The following is a 20294-nucleotide window of genomic DNA, read 5'->3' on the forward strand; positions in this document are numbered from 1 at the left end:
CGGGGAGGTAAGCTGCTTACCTGCTGCGCGTGACGCCGGCCGCGGCGAAGGCGGACGAGGCGGGGTGTCGGTGCGGTGGGCGCGGTGGTGACCCTGGACGTGCGTCGGGCCCTTCTCGCGGATCGCCTCAGCTACGGCTCCCGGTGGGGCCCTCTCGGGGGAAGGGGCCTCGGTCCCTTCTCCGCTCCGTAAAAGTGTCCATCTCTTTTTTTTTTCTTCTTCTGTTGTGGCATATGCTGCAGGTGCCTGCTCGTTTTTCGTATGTGGGTAACAACATTTAACTATGTATATATATTTCCGAATTGGTTTAACTGCCACCCGCCTGAATCTATTTAAAATCTAATTTTTTTTTATTTCAACCACCCGACCCGACCCGACCCGCGGATAAAATCTAATTTTTTAAAATTTCATCCGCCCGATCCGCGGATAATCCGCGGACTCCGCGGTTGTGCCCGCAAACCGCGCATCTCTAATATGTAGCATGTTTAGCCCTTCATTTTCCTCTGGTCCCCCAGTAATAATAATAATACTTGGAATAAACCTATATTTTTTTCTACCATAGTGGTGAGGATTGGTATTTTAGAAGCGTCTTCAAGACGATGCTGCTCGCGGCCTGCTCTCAAATTGGAGCCTATGTTTTGGCAGTTCTTGGAATTTTTTGCATGAGTGTAACAAGAAATCCAGAAATCTCTAGTTTTGCACAAACAAAAAATTATATTCGGCGATGATCATTATTGCACAATTTGCAAAAAAAACATATTGCAGTGTATTAATGCTTGTTGTATCTCCCTGATACTATGTATTTGTGCAAAATGCTATTTTTACAGATAAGCCCGCCGGGGTCCTGATGCTATGTATTTGTGCAAGACGTTTTTTCTACAGATAAGACGACCGGGGTGCAGCAACATGCTCACTAGCAATGAGTCATGGCTTTTTCTAAACTATAATACACTACCTTCTGTGGGGTATACAGCAATATCTTGGAATGTACTGGCACGTATGCAGCGTCAACACTGCTGAATGTTTAATTTGTTCAACAGCTTTTGTGAGACGAGCTGAACTTTTTTCTTCAGAAGTATCTCATATAGACGCTGTATATATCTGCATGACAAATTCAGGGCATTGCATAGATCCTTTGTTTCCTCCCAGAAGAGGATACAAATATAAATTTCTGAACCAGCACTGAATGGAAATAGGGCTTTAATGCACAGATAAAGCGGCGGCTGCTCACCAGATAACAGTGTAGTCGCCATTCTTTCACCCAACGACCAATTTTACATTGCATCTCAGCTCAATGTGTGTTTCTTATTTACCAGGTGTGTCGGTCCTCTTCCTCTTTGCATGTCCATTGGCTGTGGTGATGTTTGCCGTTTTCCACTCTCCTCCAAACTTATCCTCCAAAGACTCCTCGATGTCATTTGAATCATGTACAGCATCTCCTGAAATGAAACAGGGAGAATGTGCGCCAATACTGGAACTGATTATTTGAGTTGTGTCATTAGAAACTTGGGAAAAACATGCAGCGTTGAACACATCAGTTATAACAGGACAGGCTAACCACAGGAAAGGAAGAGAACAGGGATCTCCTGTATTTACTTCTCTGACGAACACTCAGGAGACATATTTTATCCGAGAGTAGACTGTGGGCTGCAAGGCTGCTTCAGCAGAGTGGAGATTGCTGAGTATAATTCTGCAGCATACACAGTCAAGGCACAGCATCAAGGATAAGATACGATTAGCATGTATTTTTGATCTTTTTAGCTATGTTACAATTTTGCCAAGATGAATACCTAAGCAACCAGACAGGCTTAACGTAAACAATTTGGTATCGACTTGGCACCCATGTACAGTAATTACGAATGTAACAATATAAACATTTTATATCACAGTTATCGTGGCAAAAATCATCATGGTTATTGTTATCGAGGTAATAATAATAGTAATAATGGATTAGGTTTACAGTATATAGCGTTTTTCTATTAGATACTCAAAGCCCTCACTGAGAAGTGAGAACCCATCATTCATTCACTCCACATTCACACCTGGTGGTGGTAAGCTACATTTGTAGCCACAGCTGCCCTGGAGTAGATTGACAGTTTGCCAGTAGATTGACAGCTGCCAGTTTACCAGTCAATCACCAGTGTGAGTGGACCTGCGGGTAAGGGTGAAGGGTCCTGCCCAAGGACACAATGGCAGTGATTTGGATGGCAAGAGGCGAGGAGCAAACCTGCAACCCTCAAGTTTCTGGCACGGCTGCTCTACCCACCACGCCATATCGCCCAAGGTAATGTTTACTGTGCCCAAAAAGTACACGTACTAGGGCTGCGAATCTTTGGGTGGCCCACGATTCGATTCAATATCGATTCTTGGGGTCACGATTCGTTTATAAATCGATTTTTTTCAATTCAACTCGATTCTCGATTCAAAAACGATATTTTTCCGATTCTCTATTCATTCAATACATAGGATTTCAGCAGGATCTAGCCCAGTCTAGGTTCTAGAGGTCCAGTGATCACAGGTAAGAGCTACTCTGCTTGTTCTAGTCACAGCTTCCCCCACTTTTAGCTTTGTCTCTCTGTAAAGTGAAGGTACAACATTGTCTGTAAAAACCGAAGCGTGATGGATGTCATACCGTGGCTCAATAGTTTTGATCATGAACCTGAAGCCTTCTCTCTCCACTGTGCTGTATGGTCGCAGGTCTTTTGCAATGAAACAAGCGATGGATCTGGTTATCTTCTTTGCCCGTTCAGAACTGGGTGGTCATTTTGTAAACTGGTGAAGTGTGCGTTGATTAGCTGCCGGTGTTGTTAGTGGATGATCTTTTTCCTCTGATAACTCTGGGTGTTGTCTGTCCAAGTGAGCACGGGGATTTGAAGTATTCCCAAAATACTTAACTTTAGCATTGCAAAGTCTGCAAATTGCATGAGTCATGTCAAGCCCTTTCTTGCCACGGTAAAATCCAAAGTGTCTCCAAACGTTTGCTTTCAAAGTCCGAGGAGGCGGTTGTATTTCTTCTTTAGGCTTCTCTGTTTCTTTTTCTTCTACCTGCATTTTAGCGGCAACACAATAACACTACACTCCCCTTAGTAGCTAGCCACCAGGTAGCCACGCTGCTTATTGCGCAATACCTACGGTAGCCCAGAAGGCACATCCACATTGCCGGGAGCGGGGAAAGAAAATCGATATTTGAAAAATGAGAATCGATACTGACATACAACGTGAGAATGGAGATTTGAATTCGAATCGATTTTTTCCCACACCCTAACACGTACCCACACTACAATCTTTTGACCCAGTTATTGTTTTTTAAAATAACTAAAATAAATAGACACTATTTTGCATGTGTTGTGTTTCTTATGCTTCACTGATAATGATTGTCTTAGTATTTTATCTCTTTTAATGGCTAAGCTTTTATTGTTTTAAATATTGATTTGTACTGTAGCACTAAGATTAATTTACCGTATTTTTCGGACTCTAAGTCGCAGTTTTTTTCATAGTTTGGCCGAGCTCCAGTGCGACTTATATGTTTTTTTCCTTCTTTATTATGCATTTTCGGCAGGTGCGACTTATACTCCGGTGCGACTTATACTCCAAAAAATACGGTAAATGAAAATCGAATATTTTATTTACTATTTCTGGCGGGCAATGTGGCATCCTACTTTGTTCAGCCGTCTTTGAAGGCACCATAAAAACACCTCAGTCTTGTATTCCTTTTCAATATAGAATGATCACTCTGTTCAAAGAGAGCACAGCTTGTAGGTTCAATGTGCACAATTACTAGCTAAGTTGCTCAGATAGCAATGTGCTTATATGAATTTAGATTGGGGTATGTTGTTTCTTTATGGGGAAAGATGTTAATGTCTCTGGTTTTCATGTTATCATTTAAGCTAGCAAGCTGGCATTAGTCAATCTGTGAGTTTATCAAAGTGCATTTATCTCATGGTTTTTTGATCATTTTAATTTAAAACGGTAACACTAACATGCTAACGTTTATTGTTACGTCCCTACATGTAACCCAAGCTGATTAGGTGTACAAACAATACCAACTTGTATCTGCTTTTGTCAGTGGAAAGGAGCATCAACAGAGAGTTGAGATAAGTAGGGACCTGTGGCATTTGTGTCACACAACTTTTGAAATCAGGGCTGCTTTTAGGGTCATGTAAAACCTGGAGAAGTCATGGATTTTTTTAAATGCAATTTCCAGGACCAGGAAAAGTTTTGGAAAATAATATTTTTCAGAAGTTTTGGAAAAGTCATGGAAATATTTCATACGTTTTTAGATTTTGTGAAAAATGTAGTTACTCTAGTCTAGTCTATGTGAGCATGCACCGTGCAAGTGGCTACAAACTGCAGGAATTCCCACTAACTAGTTACTTCTGCTAGCAAAGTGATAAAGCTGAAAAAATGCCAGCACAGTGCAGCTTTAATAATACATGGACTTTTAAGGATAAATCAAAATTGGGGCTACCAAAAGACACTGACCGAAGAGGTGCCAAATGCAAACTGTGCAGTAAAACATTTGACATTTCAAATATGTTCAAGGCAGCGCTCGTTAGCCACTGAAGAATGAAAAAGCAGGAGACTACACTGGAGATTACACTGCTCGAAACTGTGGGTACAGTCTGTACCCACAGTTGCGAGCAGTGTAATGCCCATAGGTGAGTTTTCGAATGCTGATGCCATGAGGACATCTAGCAAAACTTCTACTAGTTTCCACAGCAACAAGTACGTTCTCAAAGCTGAGATACTGTGGGCTCTAAATAGAATAGAATAAAATAGAATGCCTTTTTTTTGTCACTATACACAGGTACAATGAGATTAAAAACAACTCCAGTATCAGTGCGACAGTCTACAAAATATGCAAAACATAGGAAGAAAATAAAAATAAAAATAGTGCAAAAAGAGGCAAGGTGCACAGTCCAGTCCTGAGAACGATTTATGTTCAATGTGTTATTTACAGGAAATAAATATTATACTATATACATATATACAGAAGCATTCAGATCATGGGTGGAAAGAAAAAAATGCACACAGAGAGGTGCTAAACTATAAAATCAGTGCCTATGAGAGTTCACCGTGAAATGTGTGAATTTACCCAACTGATTCAAATCATTTGAGGAGCATGCCGTCTTTTCATCGCCATGTTCCTGGACAGTCAGATTGCAGCAAAATGTAACTGTGGTGAGAGCAAGTGTGCCTATCTATGTGCTTCTGGGCTCACTGTATTTAAGTGTCTGGTGTTTTTGTTGCTGTTATTTCGTTTTGTTTTGGTCCCAGATTTAACCCAATGAGTATTACATGAACAATAGTATGTTACGATAATTAGTTTTCGGTTGTCCCATTGAGGTAAAATAGTTTATTTGGTCATGGAAATTCAGTTAACATGGAAAATCCGTCATCAAAATGTGTAAAAACTCTGTATCTAAAGTGTGGCCCGTGGCCATTTTTGGCCCGTAGGTAATTTTTTTATATTGGCCCTCGACATATACTGAAAATTGGAATTAAAATAATTTGTTATTACATAGATATACAGTGGTAAATCGCTTTGTGTACGCCTCACTTTACATTCTTTTTTTTTCAGATGGAAATTTTCAACAAAGTTTCCCCCAGTTTTTGTTGATTATTGTGCAGCCAAACATTGCTGGTAACAAACTAGTCTGTTTGCTCGCATATCATTCAGCGAAATAGAGTTCCCAAACAAAGAATCTAATGTTTTTGGTGACTCACTGCCTGTTCTTGTTTTAATCTATTAAAAGGTGCCAGATGTAGTAATGTGGCCAGAAATGGTACTGCAATCACGGTCAAAGTTCTGTAGTCCCCTCCCACTCTCCATGACTGAGGTTGCCAGATACGGAGCCGAATCCGAATCCTACTCCAAGGAACTTCAAATGGCAATCGATGAGTCCTACGCTGTAGGTTTCTCTTGTTTATGCTTCTTGCAAGATGGTTTACTAAGTAATTATGCCACATTTTACTGATGTCGATTAGCCAAATGTATTTTTAAAGCTACGCAGCAATATTTTAGTGGGGAGTCGGGACAGATTGTTGGCATTACCCTGCTAAAATGTCTAGTTTGACCGCATGGACCACCATCAAAATAATTATATATTATATATATATATATATATATATATATATATATATATATATATATATATATATATATATATATATATATATATATATATTAGAGATGCGCGGTTTGCGGACACAACCGCGGAGTCCGCGGATTATCCGCGGATCGGGCGGATGACATTTAAGAAAATAAGATTTTATCCGCTCGCGGGTCGGGTCGGGCGGATTAATTAGATATTTTTTTTTTTGTTTGTTTTTTTGCGGGTGGCAGTTAAACCAATTGGGAAATATATATACATAGTTAAATGTTGTTACCCACATACGAAAAACGAGCAGGCACCTGCAGCATATGCCACAACAGAAGAAAAAAAAAAAAAGAGATGGACACTTTTACGGAGCGGAGGGACGCCTCGCCGGGGTCCGGGACCGAGGCTCCTTCCCCCGAGAGGGCCCCACCGGGAGCCGTAGCTGAGGCGATCCGCGAGAAGGGCCCGACGCACGTCCAGGGTCACTACCGCGCCCACCGCACCGACACCCCGCCTCGTCCGCTTTCGCCGCGGCCGGCGTCACGCGCAGCAGGTAAGCAGCTTACCTGCCCGCCACCCCCGTGGCCGGGGGCTCGTAACATGGGTCACTCCGCGCGCTCCGCCCGCGCAGCTTACCTGCTTGCTCGCAAAATGATTATTAGCATTCAGACAGGTTAAAATGTTGCTAAAACCATCACTTTTCTATCAGTCACAGTGACTTTTCAAAACAAAAATATTACAGCAAAAATCATATGGGTTGATTGACATGTTTATTCTGTAAGCTAACTTCAATAGTTTGAAATTATTTTGACAGTTAATGCCAGTTATCCTGTCAACCTTTCACAAGACTTCAATTTGTTAATTGAAAGTATAAATAGTATAAACACTTTTAACAGTATGTCGTGCTGTGAAATACAGCCGACAGGATGGCGCACCAAACACAAAGCAAGGCCATGCTGCAGGAGAACAAAGGACTTCTTTCATTTAAGGTTTGTGATAAACCATCAAACTCATTCGTTAAAAGGACTCTATAGTAATATAAAGCGAATTTTTCTGGACATTATCATGCAAGAAAAGTTTATTTTTGGGATCGCGATCACCGCGTAATGATTTTTAAAGGTTGCATTACATTATTAACTGTCCCATGTGATCAGCCAGTGCGATTGGAAGTCCATGCTCAATTATTGCCTCCGTAAATAAAACTTCGGCATTTATCACATCCAAAGAATCTGTTTGGGCGACGAAAAACGTTGAAAGTTTTCCACTTGTATCGCTAGCAACGGCATTAGACTTGTGTTTTTTTGTCCCAACGTGGTCTTTTACATCACTAATTCCTCCGTGTCCGATCGAAAAATCTTGTCTGCACAAGGTGCAATTCGCGTAGTTTTCACCCTTTTTTTTTTTTTTTTTAATTAATATTAGATATATAACAACGGGCGGATGGCGGGCGGATGCAGTTTTGATCAAACGTTACATCGGGTGGATGGCGGATGGTTGACGACTTTCTGTCGCGGTTGCGGATGAAATAAATTGCCTATCCGCGCATCTCTAATATATATATATATATATATATATAGCATAGGCCTACTTTGATAGCAAGCTAAGGCCAACAGTAAAATTACCGCCCCATTTCATTCAGCATAACTCCATGTTGCATCCAACCTGACGCACTGCATTCTCTTCCATTTACGCACATCACCGTCTTTCAGTGCAGAGTGCGATTCTATGAGCCAACACACGTTACACAAAAACCACGTTACGTATAAATCATATAGCCTACTATGTCAATACACACAGTAGAAAATCATTACATGTAATGCATTATAATGTCCCAAGCAAATAACACCCTGTATGTGCCATACATACACATACACATACAGTACCAGAAACCGCAATTAGCCGTGCTAATGTTGGAACCCGTTTCCTCAGCGTATCAGTATATTGAGAACGAAATAGTCACTGACACTATATATCCACATAGGTTTTATTTGTTGAAAATATACTTTTCCCTGTCAGTTGGATGACACATCAACATACAGGCTAACAGGCATATATTTCCCCCGTTAGCCTCTATGTCGATGTGTCTTAGCATGCTAACTCAGCATTTTAAACTAGAAGCTGAGAACATCACACTATAAGCATTCGTTGCACGAACATACTAGCTTTGTTAGACAAGATGATAGACTGTATTGGACAATATAGTTTACATACAAAATGTCAATTTCCATTTATTACAAGTAATAAGAAAACGTAAATGACTTACTTGCCTATCAAGGACGAAATTAGCAAGTTTGGCATCAGATGAAAAAATCTTCTCTGTCTTCAATCGTCTCCATTTTTTCAAAGGCATCCCCGATACAAATTCTCATTTTGTTCCTGGCTTTGTCATGAATAAGTTGAGAATCGTAACGATGCCTTTTAGATTTACTAAAGTCTGACATGTTTAGTAACTTTACCAGTGGCAGTAGCCAGACGAAGAAGGCGATGCGTAACTGGCAACCTGGATGTAACACACTCACGGACTTTCTAATTGGTCAAACGGTGGAGGGCAGGGCATCAAAATTAAAACAATAACAATTTTTCGGGGCTGTAAATCTTATTTTGAAATGAGGATATCCCAGCTGAACCAGCGTTATCAGTTATAGAGGTATCCGAAAAGAACATGATTTATTAATGCCTTTTGACATATCAGTGCCATTTAATGATGACTTGACATGAAATCATTACATATGGCACCTTTAAGTATGACTGCAAAACAAGCCAACATGGGGCCAAAAAAAGTTGCAGCTGCCAGCACTTTGATAAAGAAGGTGAGAAACACTATGGAATTGTTTACCCTCTCTGCTCATTGCCGTATTCGCAAATAAGAGTCTTCAATAAAAGTAAAAGTGATGTTGAATGTTCCTTTATCCATTTTATTCGTCATTTAGATGTATATTGCATTGTTTTCTGCATGTAAAACTAGAATTATTTGCCATATGTGTTGGTGTTAAATTTTTGGGGGGGTCTGAAAAGAATGAATTAGATTTGCACTATTTGTTATGTTAAAAATGTATTTAAAAAAACTATTTTTATTAATATAATTGTTTATATAAAAATGATATATTATAGTATGGTAAACTATATATATATATATATATATATATATATATATATATATATATATATATATATATATATATATATATATATATATATATATATATATATATAAATATATATATATATCAATCAATCAATCAATCAATCAATTGTTATATATATATATATATATATATATATATATATATATATATATATATATATATATATATATATATATATATATATATATATATATATTAAATATATGTATATATATATTGATAACAATTGCTTTGGTTTTTGTAAGAAGATGCACCTGGGGATAGGTTGATGGGCAACACTAAATGGTCCAGAGTGTGTGAATGTGAGTGTGAATGTTGTCTGTCTATCTGTGTTGGCCCTGCGATGAGGTGGCGACTTGTCCAGGGTGTACCCTGCCTTCCGCCCGAGTGCAGCTGGGATAGACTCTAGCACCCCCCGCGACCCCAAGAGGGACAAGCGGTAGAAAATGGATGGATGGACCTTTTGAAACGTAGTACAAGCAAAACTGAGGTACGAATGTATTATATAAGCTCTGTTACACGTATTTTCTTTCTTACTTTAACACAAAGGCTAATTGCTAATATGTTATTGTTTTGTATATTCCTCAAAGTGACCCTCACATCATTTAGTTTTGCGGTACGTGGCCATTGGTCTGAATATTTCTTAATCCTGGAAGATCCATCCATCCATTTTCTACCGCTTGTCCCTTTTGGGGTCGCGGGGGGTGCTGGAGCCTATCTCAACTGCATTCGGGCGGAAGGCGGGGTACACCCTGGACAAGTCACCACCTCATCACAGGGCCAACCAACACAGATAGACAGACAACATTCACACTCACATTCACACACTACGGCCAATTTAGTGTTGCCAATCAACTATCCCCAGGTGCATGTTTTTGGCGGTGGGAGGAAGCCGGAGTACCCGGAGGAAGATAGATTAACTATATTCTGTGTTGCTCAATGCAGCGTTACGCAAAATGGGGAGAATCTTCAGTAAGCATCAAAGTAAAAGTGCCAACAAAATATGGTGTACCTGTCAGGGGAGGCACCTGTCCTCCAAGAGGCTCCAGAGTCAAACATGAGGGGTTGGGCTGCACTGAGGTCCCCGGAGGAACCTGTGTGCTGTTGATCAGCATGTCAAACTTGGTGCTGCGACACGTGTTGCTGCACACCGTGTCATGCTGGTAAAAATCTATCTGGCCGGAGTCCATCATTTTCCTACATGGGGGAGAACGCAGGTTAGTGTAAACGCATAACACAGTCTGTTATCACACACAGGGTTGTCTCCAGCAATCCGACGACACAAAGCTGGTGCATTCAACGAAAAAAAAGATCAATTATTGCCTTTTAAGTTGAGTGTATTGACATCTTACTCTTTAAGAGCACGAGCAAACAAAATAAAGAGATGAGACCAGATAGTCAGCAGTTTGTGGACAAAATGTAATCTGTTGTGGCCAGTGATGGTTCTAGCTGTGGACCACATGGGCAATGCATTCTCCAATTAAAGAAAGGGCACCTATGATGATTTCAATCTACATTTATAACGCTTTTTTGTGGACTCGATAATATGTACCGTATTGGATAAACTTTGGTGTAACTTTTTCTCCACAGTCACTTTTATTACCAGTTTTTTTAGTCTGTCTGCAAGATGTTCATTTGTGCAGGCGTTCCCAGGTTGCAAATGAAACTACGCCTCACCCTTTCCAAAAGTATCATAATTTACCTTTTGAAAATGTACACTGTTTGTATATCATGAAGTCCAGACACGGTCGAATATAAACTTCATAAACATTATATAGATTCACTCAGTCACAACATTAGGTACACCTGCACACTCTCCAATCGATTCAGACTTTGCATTAAATAAAAAGCTGCTTTTAGCAGTATTTCTGTCACTGCATGTCACATGTCGGTGTTATTATGTGCATGCCAAGATTATATGAAAATAGGACTTTATCATACCTTACCTACCGCCTGAAGCAGAGGGAGAGGAGCTTGACTTAATGTCCAAATAAGTACGACTACCTCGCTGCGACGTCACAATGTAGCCAGAGTGCAAAACCCCACAAACAAAGGGTTCCGAAACTGTACGCAAGCTCACACCAAAATGCATGAACCTTATGATTTGACACTTTGACATTGTTTAACACGAGTATCTAACATTGTAACAATTATAAGTCAGAAAAGACGAATTTCATCATAGATCCCCTTTATCAAATTTATAAATGGCTTCAGCTCTCCGCAACCAAGGTGTAAATGTACTCCTTTTCGAGCATGTTGTAATGAAAAATTGGACATTTGTGATGTACGATATTTTAACTGTATTCCTGTTTGAAATAAATCCAAACCATAACCATCATCTTCCACCTAAATTGGCTACAATGTTTATGAATTTGAGTTTAAGTTTTGCGCAACAGGCATCCATACCCAGTCAGTGCAGAATGCACTGACTGGGTATGGATGGGTATGCACTGACTCTGCTTTGCACAGAGTGCAAAGCAGCGGGTCTGCTGCTTTGCACTCTATGGCCTAATATATAGTCAGAAGGCAGCACTTATTATTTTGTTTCTACATAATATGGGAAATATACAGTATGCATGTAATAGATACATGGCTGTAAAGTGAGCCTATATACCTACATATAACTACACTGCAAAAACTGAAATCTAAGTAAGATTAAATATCTCAAATAAGGGTGATATTTGCTTAGTTTCTGTCTGATAAGATAATTCTTCTCACTAAGCAGATTTTATGTTAGAGTGTTTTACTTGTTTTAAGTGTTTTGGTCCTAAATTATCTCAGTAAGATATTACAGCTTGTTGCTGAGATTTGATGACCTATATTAAGTAAAACATGCTTGAAACTAGAATATCAAGTGTTGCAAAGCTGTGTCATCAACACTCACAAGTATAAAACTGCTTTTTCAAAGTAATAATTTCTTATTTCAAGCATGAACAAAAAAATCATGACTTTGACACAATTGTGTCTCATGATTAAAACAGATGACAGCCAAATATCTTCAATGAAACAATAGAAAATACGTACTCATAAAGTAGTACAGTTGGCACAGTACAGTAAACGGACAGCTAATATTTAAACATTTCTCATGTGACATTTCAAACTATTTTGAACAGAAATAGTTCATGCACATTCAGGTAAATTCTTCAAAATTACAAAAAAAAAAAATTTGCCTGGGGGCCGGGCTGTATATATATACCGTATGTATATATATATATATATATATATTAATATATATACATATATATATATATATATATATATATATTCCTTGCGCACTAATTGACTGAAAGAGCACGCACTTGGCGTGATGATGTCATCTTATCAATGGAAAAATGCATTTTTGAGCGGCTAGTAGACCCGAGAGTAACAAGCGGTTGCCTTGTTGCCTTTCCATTAAGAAAAATAAACTACTTTTTAGTATTTGCTGGTTTCAAGAAATGTAATGCCGAGCGCATATCATTATGCCAAGATAATGGCACTAGCATTTACTTAATTTAAGAATATTTTTCAACATATTGAGAAAAAAGGTCTCATATTTCTTTTTTCTACCAAGAAAAGTGCACTTGTGATTAGTGAGAATATACTTATTTTAAGGTATTTTTGGGTTCATTGAGGTTATTTTATTTGTTTTGGAAAGTCTTGACAAGTCAAATTTTCTTGTTCTATTGGCAGATACATTTCCTTAGTTCAAATATAATACCCCTAATTATAGTTTGTTTTTTTTCTTGTTTTTGAACACTGACTTTTTGCAGTGTAATGCTTGTAAGAAATGTACAAACTGCAGGGTATCATTATTACTTGTGATAACCCATTGATACACAATAATCACATCATCCATCCATTTTCTACCGCTTGTCCCTTTCGGGGTCGCGGGGGGTGCTGGAGCCTATCTCAACTGCATTCGGGCGGTAGGCGGGGTACACACTGGACAAGTCACCACCTCATCACAGGGCCAACACAAATAGACAGACAACATTCACACTCACATTCACATACTAGGGCCCATTTAGTGTAGCCAATATTTGCTAATGCAAGCACTCAAATTATGAGTGCGAGTTAGGGGTGGTACAAAATATTATAAAGTATCATATTGTTATTACTAAACTGAGGTTTTTGTTTTACTATGCCGGTGTTAAAATAATACAATTATGTGCTGCGTTTAATTGAGTTAAGTGAGCAACATAAGATTGAACGGTACTTTATCTCTAGTGATACATTATCTATACCAGACAGTCAAGTATCAATATTTTAGGCAGTCAAAATGTCACATTAGCGCATTAGATTTAGTTAGGAGCGTAACAAAATACTGTATCACTACTACAAAGTGTCATCACACAACCTTTTGTGATTATTAATCTTCACATACAACAGCTAAAAATGCACAAATAGTAAGCTCAAAAAGTTCATACATTTATAATGTACTGCATTGTATTTTTTAAATTGTTTATTATTTTATTGTAATAGTTATTTGCACTCTTTTTGTATTATAGTATATCACTCCTTCCAATGGTTAACTTTATGTATATGTTTTTTAGATTATATATATATTTTTTTACCAGCAGGTAAATCTGGCTCGCAGTGAAAGACATTCATACAAAACAGTATACTAAATCAATGAGCAACAGTAAAATAGCTACACAAATTGTCATCATCCCCATCATCATTCTATGTTGCATTTAGCATAAATTGCAAAAGTGGCACTCTTTATCATATCTTTGTCATCATCATCAACATCAGTATCATCATCACTAATATCAACATCATTATCAACATCAGCAGCATCACCATCACCACCACAACCATCATCAAAGGATCCCCTAGTTCTATTAAGAAATATGTATGAAGGGTGCAGGCACAAAACTACACCTGTGCCTTTTAGTTTTCATCCTAGGTACTGTGTACCTGCGGCCAGATGGGCGGAACTGGAAGCCATTGTGCAGGGAGTGAGACCTGTCCCTTAAGATGGAACCAGTGAGCCGCTGCAGCCGTTTTATATACTGGGCTTCTAGGTTACCCTGAGTCTCGCCGATAGTCTTGCTATCGGCCCATTTGTTGACCTGGCTCAATGACTTCCTACTCTTTAAAGACAGGTTGCCAAAGCATGCTACCATACAAAACGAAAGGACAGACTCAATAAAAGCACGGTACAACAGCTTCATCAGTGATGAGTCTACATGAAAGTGTGACAGTTTTCTTAAACAGAAAAGGTGCTGGTGTCCCTTCTTACACACAACTTCACAATTTTCATCAAAGGTAAGTTTAGTGTCTATGATTGTACCCATATATTTGTAAGATTGTACAAGTTCAACAATCTGACCTTTGATGTATGGGACTTATTGTGGAGGGGCTTGCTTCCTAAAATCGATAATTATATCCTTAGTCTTTTTTGTGTTTATTTCCAGATGGGACTCCTTACACCACTCTATAAAATGGTTGATAACCCGACCATGACCTGTCTCACCTGCCTGTAACAGGCTGATGACGACTGTGCCGTCTGCATATTTAATAATGGTTCTGACAGATGTTGGTATAAAAAATAAAAAATACAGGGGACAAAACACAACCCTGTGCAGATTTGGTCAGATAATGCTCCATAAACCCTCACTTTCGGTGTTCTATTAGTCAGGAAGTCAAGGGACGAACCCTATTTAATTGTATTCATGTATACATTTGACATCTAACAGAGCTACAACCCTCATTTCCTTGCACTGTATATTCAAGTGTCAAGTCTTTGTTTTTGTATGTGAAAGGAAACCATATAAAGGCACTGACGTGTATCAATGTTGGTTTATGTACAGTATGTGCAGTATAAACAATCACTTAATTACTGGATCAACATCAGCTAGGCCTTTTCTGTTGGTCTAAACATTACAGAAGCACAAAACATATTTTGTATCATTTGTTTGAATAAATTGTATTCACTCCAAACAGTCTATTATTTTCATTTTGTAGCATGTCTTTTGGCTGTATAGGTTTAAAAAAAAAAGTGTCCAATCTTATTTCAGCTTTCAGCAATCTAATCTGCCCGGGGCCTCCAGAATCATGAGTGCAGGCCCATGTCACCTGAACGACAATACCAATAACAATTAGATTTTACTCACAGTGCCAGTTAACTAGCCCAATAACGTCAGGATTGTATCGTTCTCTGATTGGTTGATCGGAGCAAAACTCTTCCCTCCTGCCAGTACAAAATTAATTCCTGAAGATTTATGTCGAGACAGGATTTTGAGTTAGTTAGTCGGCACAGTTAGTTAAATATAAATATTCTGTCATTATATAAAATAAAATATAAAATATAAAATATCTTGTAAGTCAAAAATACAAAATCCTTGATTTTAGATCAAGTATATTAATTTGATTTTGTTCAAATTTAAAAGAAAATGTACATTTGTGTTTTTTCAAAAAGAACAAGCGGTAAAAAATGGATGGATGGAATATTGTAAATATAACTAAAATATGTCCTATATGAACTGCAGCGTCCTCTAAACTAAAAAAATATATATATTGAGGAAAAAAAGAAGAAGATACAATTTACTTTCTTTACCTTAATTTCAGATATTTAATCAGTCATGAATACATTTCTAATCATTTTTTATTCATCTAAAAAAATGTATTAAATGTTTATTAATCAGGTTGGTGCTCAGGAGGATAATATTTCAATTAATACTAACATAAAGAAAACTGGTAAAAAAAAAATATATATTATTATATATTATTATTATACATATATATATATATATATATATATATATATATATATATATATATATATATATATATATATATATATATATATATATATATATATATATATATATATATATATATATGGAAAAAAACATAATATGATATATATTCAGATATTAAAACAATTTTAGACATAGTACTTTTTTTTATTCATTACTTTTTTATTTAGAAGTCAGGTTTTGGGTAGGTATTTCATTATTGTGAATATGACTAACACGTGAGCTATAGTGTAAAATAACCTGCCAACAAAATCTGAAAGTAAAGATTATTTTTAATATTTCAAGAAATATATCTCCCAATTTAGTACATCAAACTTTTATTTATAAAGCGCTTTTCATACATAAAAAAAACAACAACAAAAATCATTTTGATGAGAAAATTAGTCTAACACCCAGTGAATTGTAAAACATTGCTCCATTGATCATGTTTTTTTTTGTGGTCTTAACTCAGAGTAAACATACTCAGGATTGATTGAACTAACTCAGATCTGCTGTTCAACACTCAGAGTTTCCCATCTAAGGGTAAATTAACTCAAGACTTAAGGTTTAAAATCAAAGTTTGTTAAACCTGCTATCTGGAATTCTCCCCTGGAAAGGAGGATAGATTTTGTTGACAAATAATCAGTATCTCTGGTGAGTATGATGTATTAAAAAAAAAAGATTTTGGCATTTATGGCATACATAAATTGTGTTAGTTGAAGTTACATAATGCTCAATGTAACTAGCAGAAATGTGATTCGGGCATATCAGTGACATTGGATTCAAAGACAAAGTGTAATTTATGTTTCTTGCTTTAGTAATATTCATCCACAATACTCAAAATGCTTCTCTGTGTCATTCCACACTTTGTTATACTGCATTCTTGTACATTATGATGGGTTGTATCCAGTACAATTGAGACAAGATAGTGTTGGTATTAAGAGGTGGATTAAGTTGGTTAAGTCCCACTGAAGGCCCAAGTACCAAAGGTATGGCTTGCCCCTGATCAACATACGATTGTTACTACGGGCAAAATATATTTCCATTATCTAACTGTTCTAATGTGGCACCTTAAGTTTTACTATTGTACACTAAAGTGAGCATGTCGATAAAGACAGCAACAAAAAGAACAGATAGATGTATGGAAATAGAAAGCAAAACGGGTCTACCTGAGCATAACCCCGCCCAGTCTGATGGCCCTTTTCCAGTCCTTGAGAGTGGCTTTCCCTGCCAGGTGTACAAACTGCTTAGGACTGATAAGCTGGTCGTTAAACTGCAAAAACAAGACAAGAGATTGCCCTTAGAAATTCGCCTGCAAGCAACACACAGACAAATAAAACCCAGATAGCAGCTAGAACTTGATGTGTCACATCCACTTACTTTCACGCATCTAACATTGATTCCAGGGCACACAAACTTCTTAAACAGTAAAACAGCTCTGCTTTCTCCACAAGTGATGGGGTAGCCATATTCCACACTGTCTCCCTCTGATTTGCTGTCTTCTACAGGCAAAAAAAAATGTTTAGTCATTTTTGTAACATGTTAACATTACAAAAAAGTGTGAATGTGCATTTTTGCATAGGTATCAGGAAAATACTCTCTTGGGTGCTCATGATCAAGCTCGTCATCACAATTAGTCAATCACAACCTCCGCAGTTCACGACAATAAAAAAATGAAAACATTACATTTGCTTGAAATTATCGATATGGTTAAAAAGTGATTAAGATGTAATTGACTTACCATGTTGTGTCTCTATGGCCAAGACTGTACTGCTTGTATCTGCATTGTCATAATTTGCCCTGCAGAGGGAGACAAAGTGTCACAAATATAGAAGAATTAACTATGGTTGACATTTACTGTAAAGCTACAGTATGAGAGCTTAGAAAACAAAGCACGGACTTGACAATGTTTTTTTTCTATTATCTCTAATTGATTTACAAAAGCGAATATATGGATGTATTTGAATATATATGCATATATGCATCACATTCATAAACAGTGCACATTTGTGAAATCTCCTAAATTACTGTAAAATCACGTTTGCATTGTTTTATTTCAAATTCTGACAGTGTCATTCCAAAATAAATACTTGGACAATAAAGCTGATTCTGATTCTGATTCTGAAAATAAATACTGTTATCATTGTAAGTATTTAGATGTAGAGAACCCCGAAAGGGACAAGCGGTATATGGCTGGATAGATGGATGGATGGGTTGAATGTATTGGACTGTACAAGGTAAATATATGAGGGTGGCTGGTCGGCACATAATAAATGTTTAATATCTGTACTGTTCAAACAGGAAACGTGTGCAGTGTTTTTATTATAACCACCACGGTCTTACCCGTGCAAGATGGGCTGCAGGTGCAGTATGACTTGAGTCTTATGGTTGTTGCCACTGGACTCCCCCTCCTCTTCCTTTTCCATCATGAGATCCCCTGCAGACACAATGACCTCAGCACCCCTCCTCACAGAGCTGCACGCACAGAGGCCCAGCCACGCATGTTAACAGCAGTATCTAGACCAAACACATGCACGCAGTGACGCTGTTTTAATGGAGCAGCAACACATGTCAATGAGCGCCTCCCTCCCTCCCCCCGGAGCGGTGTTGTCTGACATGCAACTGCCATAGAACTGAACCCATGGTGGGCTTAAAATGACTTAATCCTCACATGAGATGTTATGGTTGCACTGTATGCATTAAGGTACAGTACGTGCTGCATAAGGAGACAAATTGTTGCAGCAAGTAAGAAGCGAGCATGGGGGATCAACAGGTGATCATGTCATATTGACATGTAGGTCAAAGAGATCTGGTAGTGTACTATTTAAGGACTAGAGGTGGGAATCTTTGGCCACCTCAGGATTCAATTACGATTATGATTCAGGAGCTACGATTCGATTAAAAATCGATTATTTATGCATCTTTAATTTATGCATATTGATGCAGTTTTACATTTATTTTCGTTTAAATAAGCGTTTATCACTTGCAACTTTTAAAAACAGTGCATTTGTAATAAGACATTCCCATCACATTTATTGAATTAATGGAAATGTGTGCAAAACTGGAACATAAGTGCCCTATAATAAAGGAGCTGGTCGGATCTCTCGGTGAGGTAGTTCACTGCAGTCAGCCAAATTTTAGAACTGTCTGCATCACTTTATTTACAATACATAAATCGATTATCGATTATTGACGTTTACTCATCGATTTTATAATCATCCATGACCGAATTGCGATGGGTCTAAAAATCAATTATTTCCCCCACCTCTAGTAAGGACTGTTGTTTAATCGTGGTTGTCATAGCAAAATAATGCATCAAAATGGCATTGAGAAAAGTCTAAGGTATGCTATACACACGATATACCATTAAGGGTGTCCAACTGGTATAGCACATGTGTTACATTGTTTTCTTTTAGTTTTATCTATGTTTATTTACAAAGTTTTTGTCTAAAATGATTTTAGTCCTCCACTTATTATCTAATTCAAATATTGTTTATATATATCAAGGGTCCATGCCATTAGTTACTGAATCAAAGCTACAAACCTCTATCAACATCCTATTATCCCTATCCTAAATCATATTTTCTTATTTTAAAATGCTATTACACAACCTATGAACCTTATCTGCCTTTGTTCCATATAATATTTAAATATATGGCAAGTGTAATTGATGTTTAGGTTTGGTATCAATTTGTTTCAGATATGCTTAACAGTGCGAGTAAGGAACATCACATGGTTAAATTTGCACAATTCAACATGTGTGAATAGGAGCAGGAAGAAACCAAGCTTATTTAAATATGGCCCCTTTTTTCCATATCTATTACTGATAAACACATGCATACCATAACTTTTACATGTTAACTTACAACATATAATTTGCTTACATTCTAAAGAATGATCCTGTGCATGCCAAAATGAATGTAAGAAAACAAGGATACTGGAAAAAAAATAAAATGCTCATACACTAATATGAGTATAAAAAAACTAACAGTGTATAGCTAGGGCAATTAAGAAAATAAACATGTTAACATATAATAAAAAAATATATAATGAGAGTAAATGACATGAAAATAGGTGGAATTAATGACAAATATACAAAATAAAAAAAGTTAAATAAAACTATGATTTTAGTTAATATAGATACTGGAGTAAAATGTTTCCATGAAATTGCACAATCCACACAATCAAATTGTTTTTCATTAGAAATTTTACAGACTATATTGCACCAAGTAAACAATACATTTAATTTAAGGAGTTGCAACAATCCTGACATACAGCATTAATTCCAATTGGATTATTTACACAACACTCCCAGTCGGTCT

General features: G+C 37.4%; 1 protein-coding gene across 4 annotated transcripts in view; it reads right to left on the reverse strand.

Annotated features, from left to right (window-relative positions):
- The window catches only part of LOC133599191 (glucocorticoid modulatory element-binding protein 1-like), a 47040-nt gene that overhangs the window by 26185 nt on the left and 561 nt on the right, over window positions 1-20294 (reverse strand). The window contains exons 2-7 of one of the 4 annotated variants that reach the window (XM_061952029.1): window positions 18316-18409; window positions 17714-17772; window positions 17353-17471; window positions 17142-17245; window positions 10260-10444; window positions 1314-1439 (exon numbers count right to left, since the gene is read on the reverse strand). In XM_061952029.1, coding sequence (XP_061808013.1) covers window positions 1314-1439; window positions 10260-10444; window positions 17142-17245; window positions 17353-17471; window positions 17714-17772; window positions 18316-18409 — 687 coding nt within the window. Of the gene's footprint in view, window positions 1-1313; window positions 1440-10259; window positions 10445-17141; window positions 17246-17352; window positions 17475-17713; window positions 17773-18315; window positions 18490-20294 lie in introns of all 4 variants that reach the window. The other 3 variants (XM_061952021.1, XM_061952037.1, XM_061952046.1) reach the window with 3 other exon arrangements.

Source organism: Nerophis lumbriciformis, linkage group LG04 (genome assembly GCF_033978685.3).
Source record: "Nerophis lumbriciformis linkage group LG04, RoL_Nlum_v2.1, whole genome shotgun sequence".
Classification (NCBI taxonomy): Eukaryota; Metazoa; Chordata; class Actinopteri; order Syngnathiformes; family Syngnathidae; genus Nerophis; species Nerophis lumbriciformis.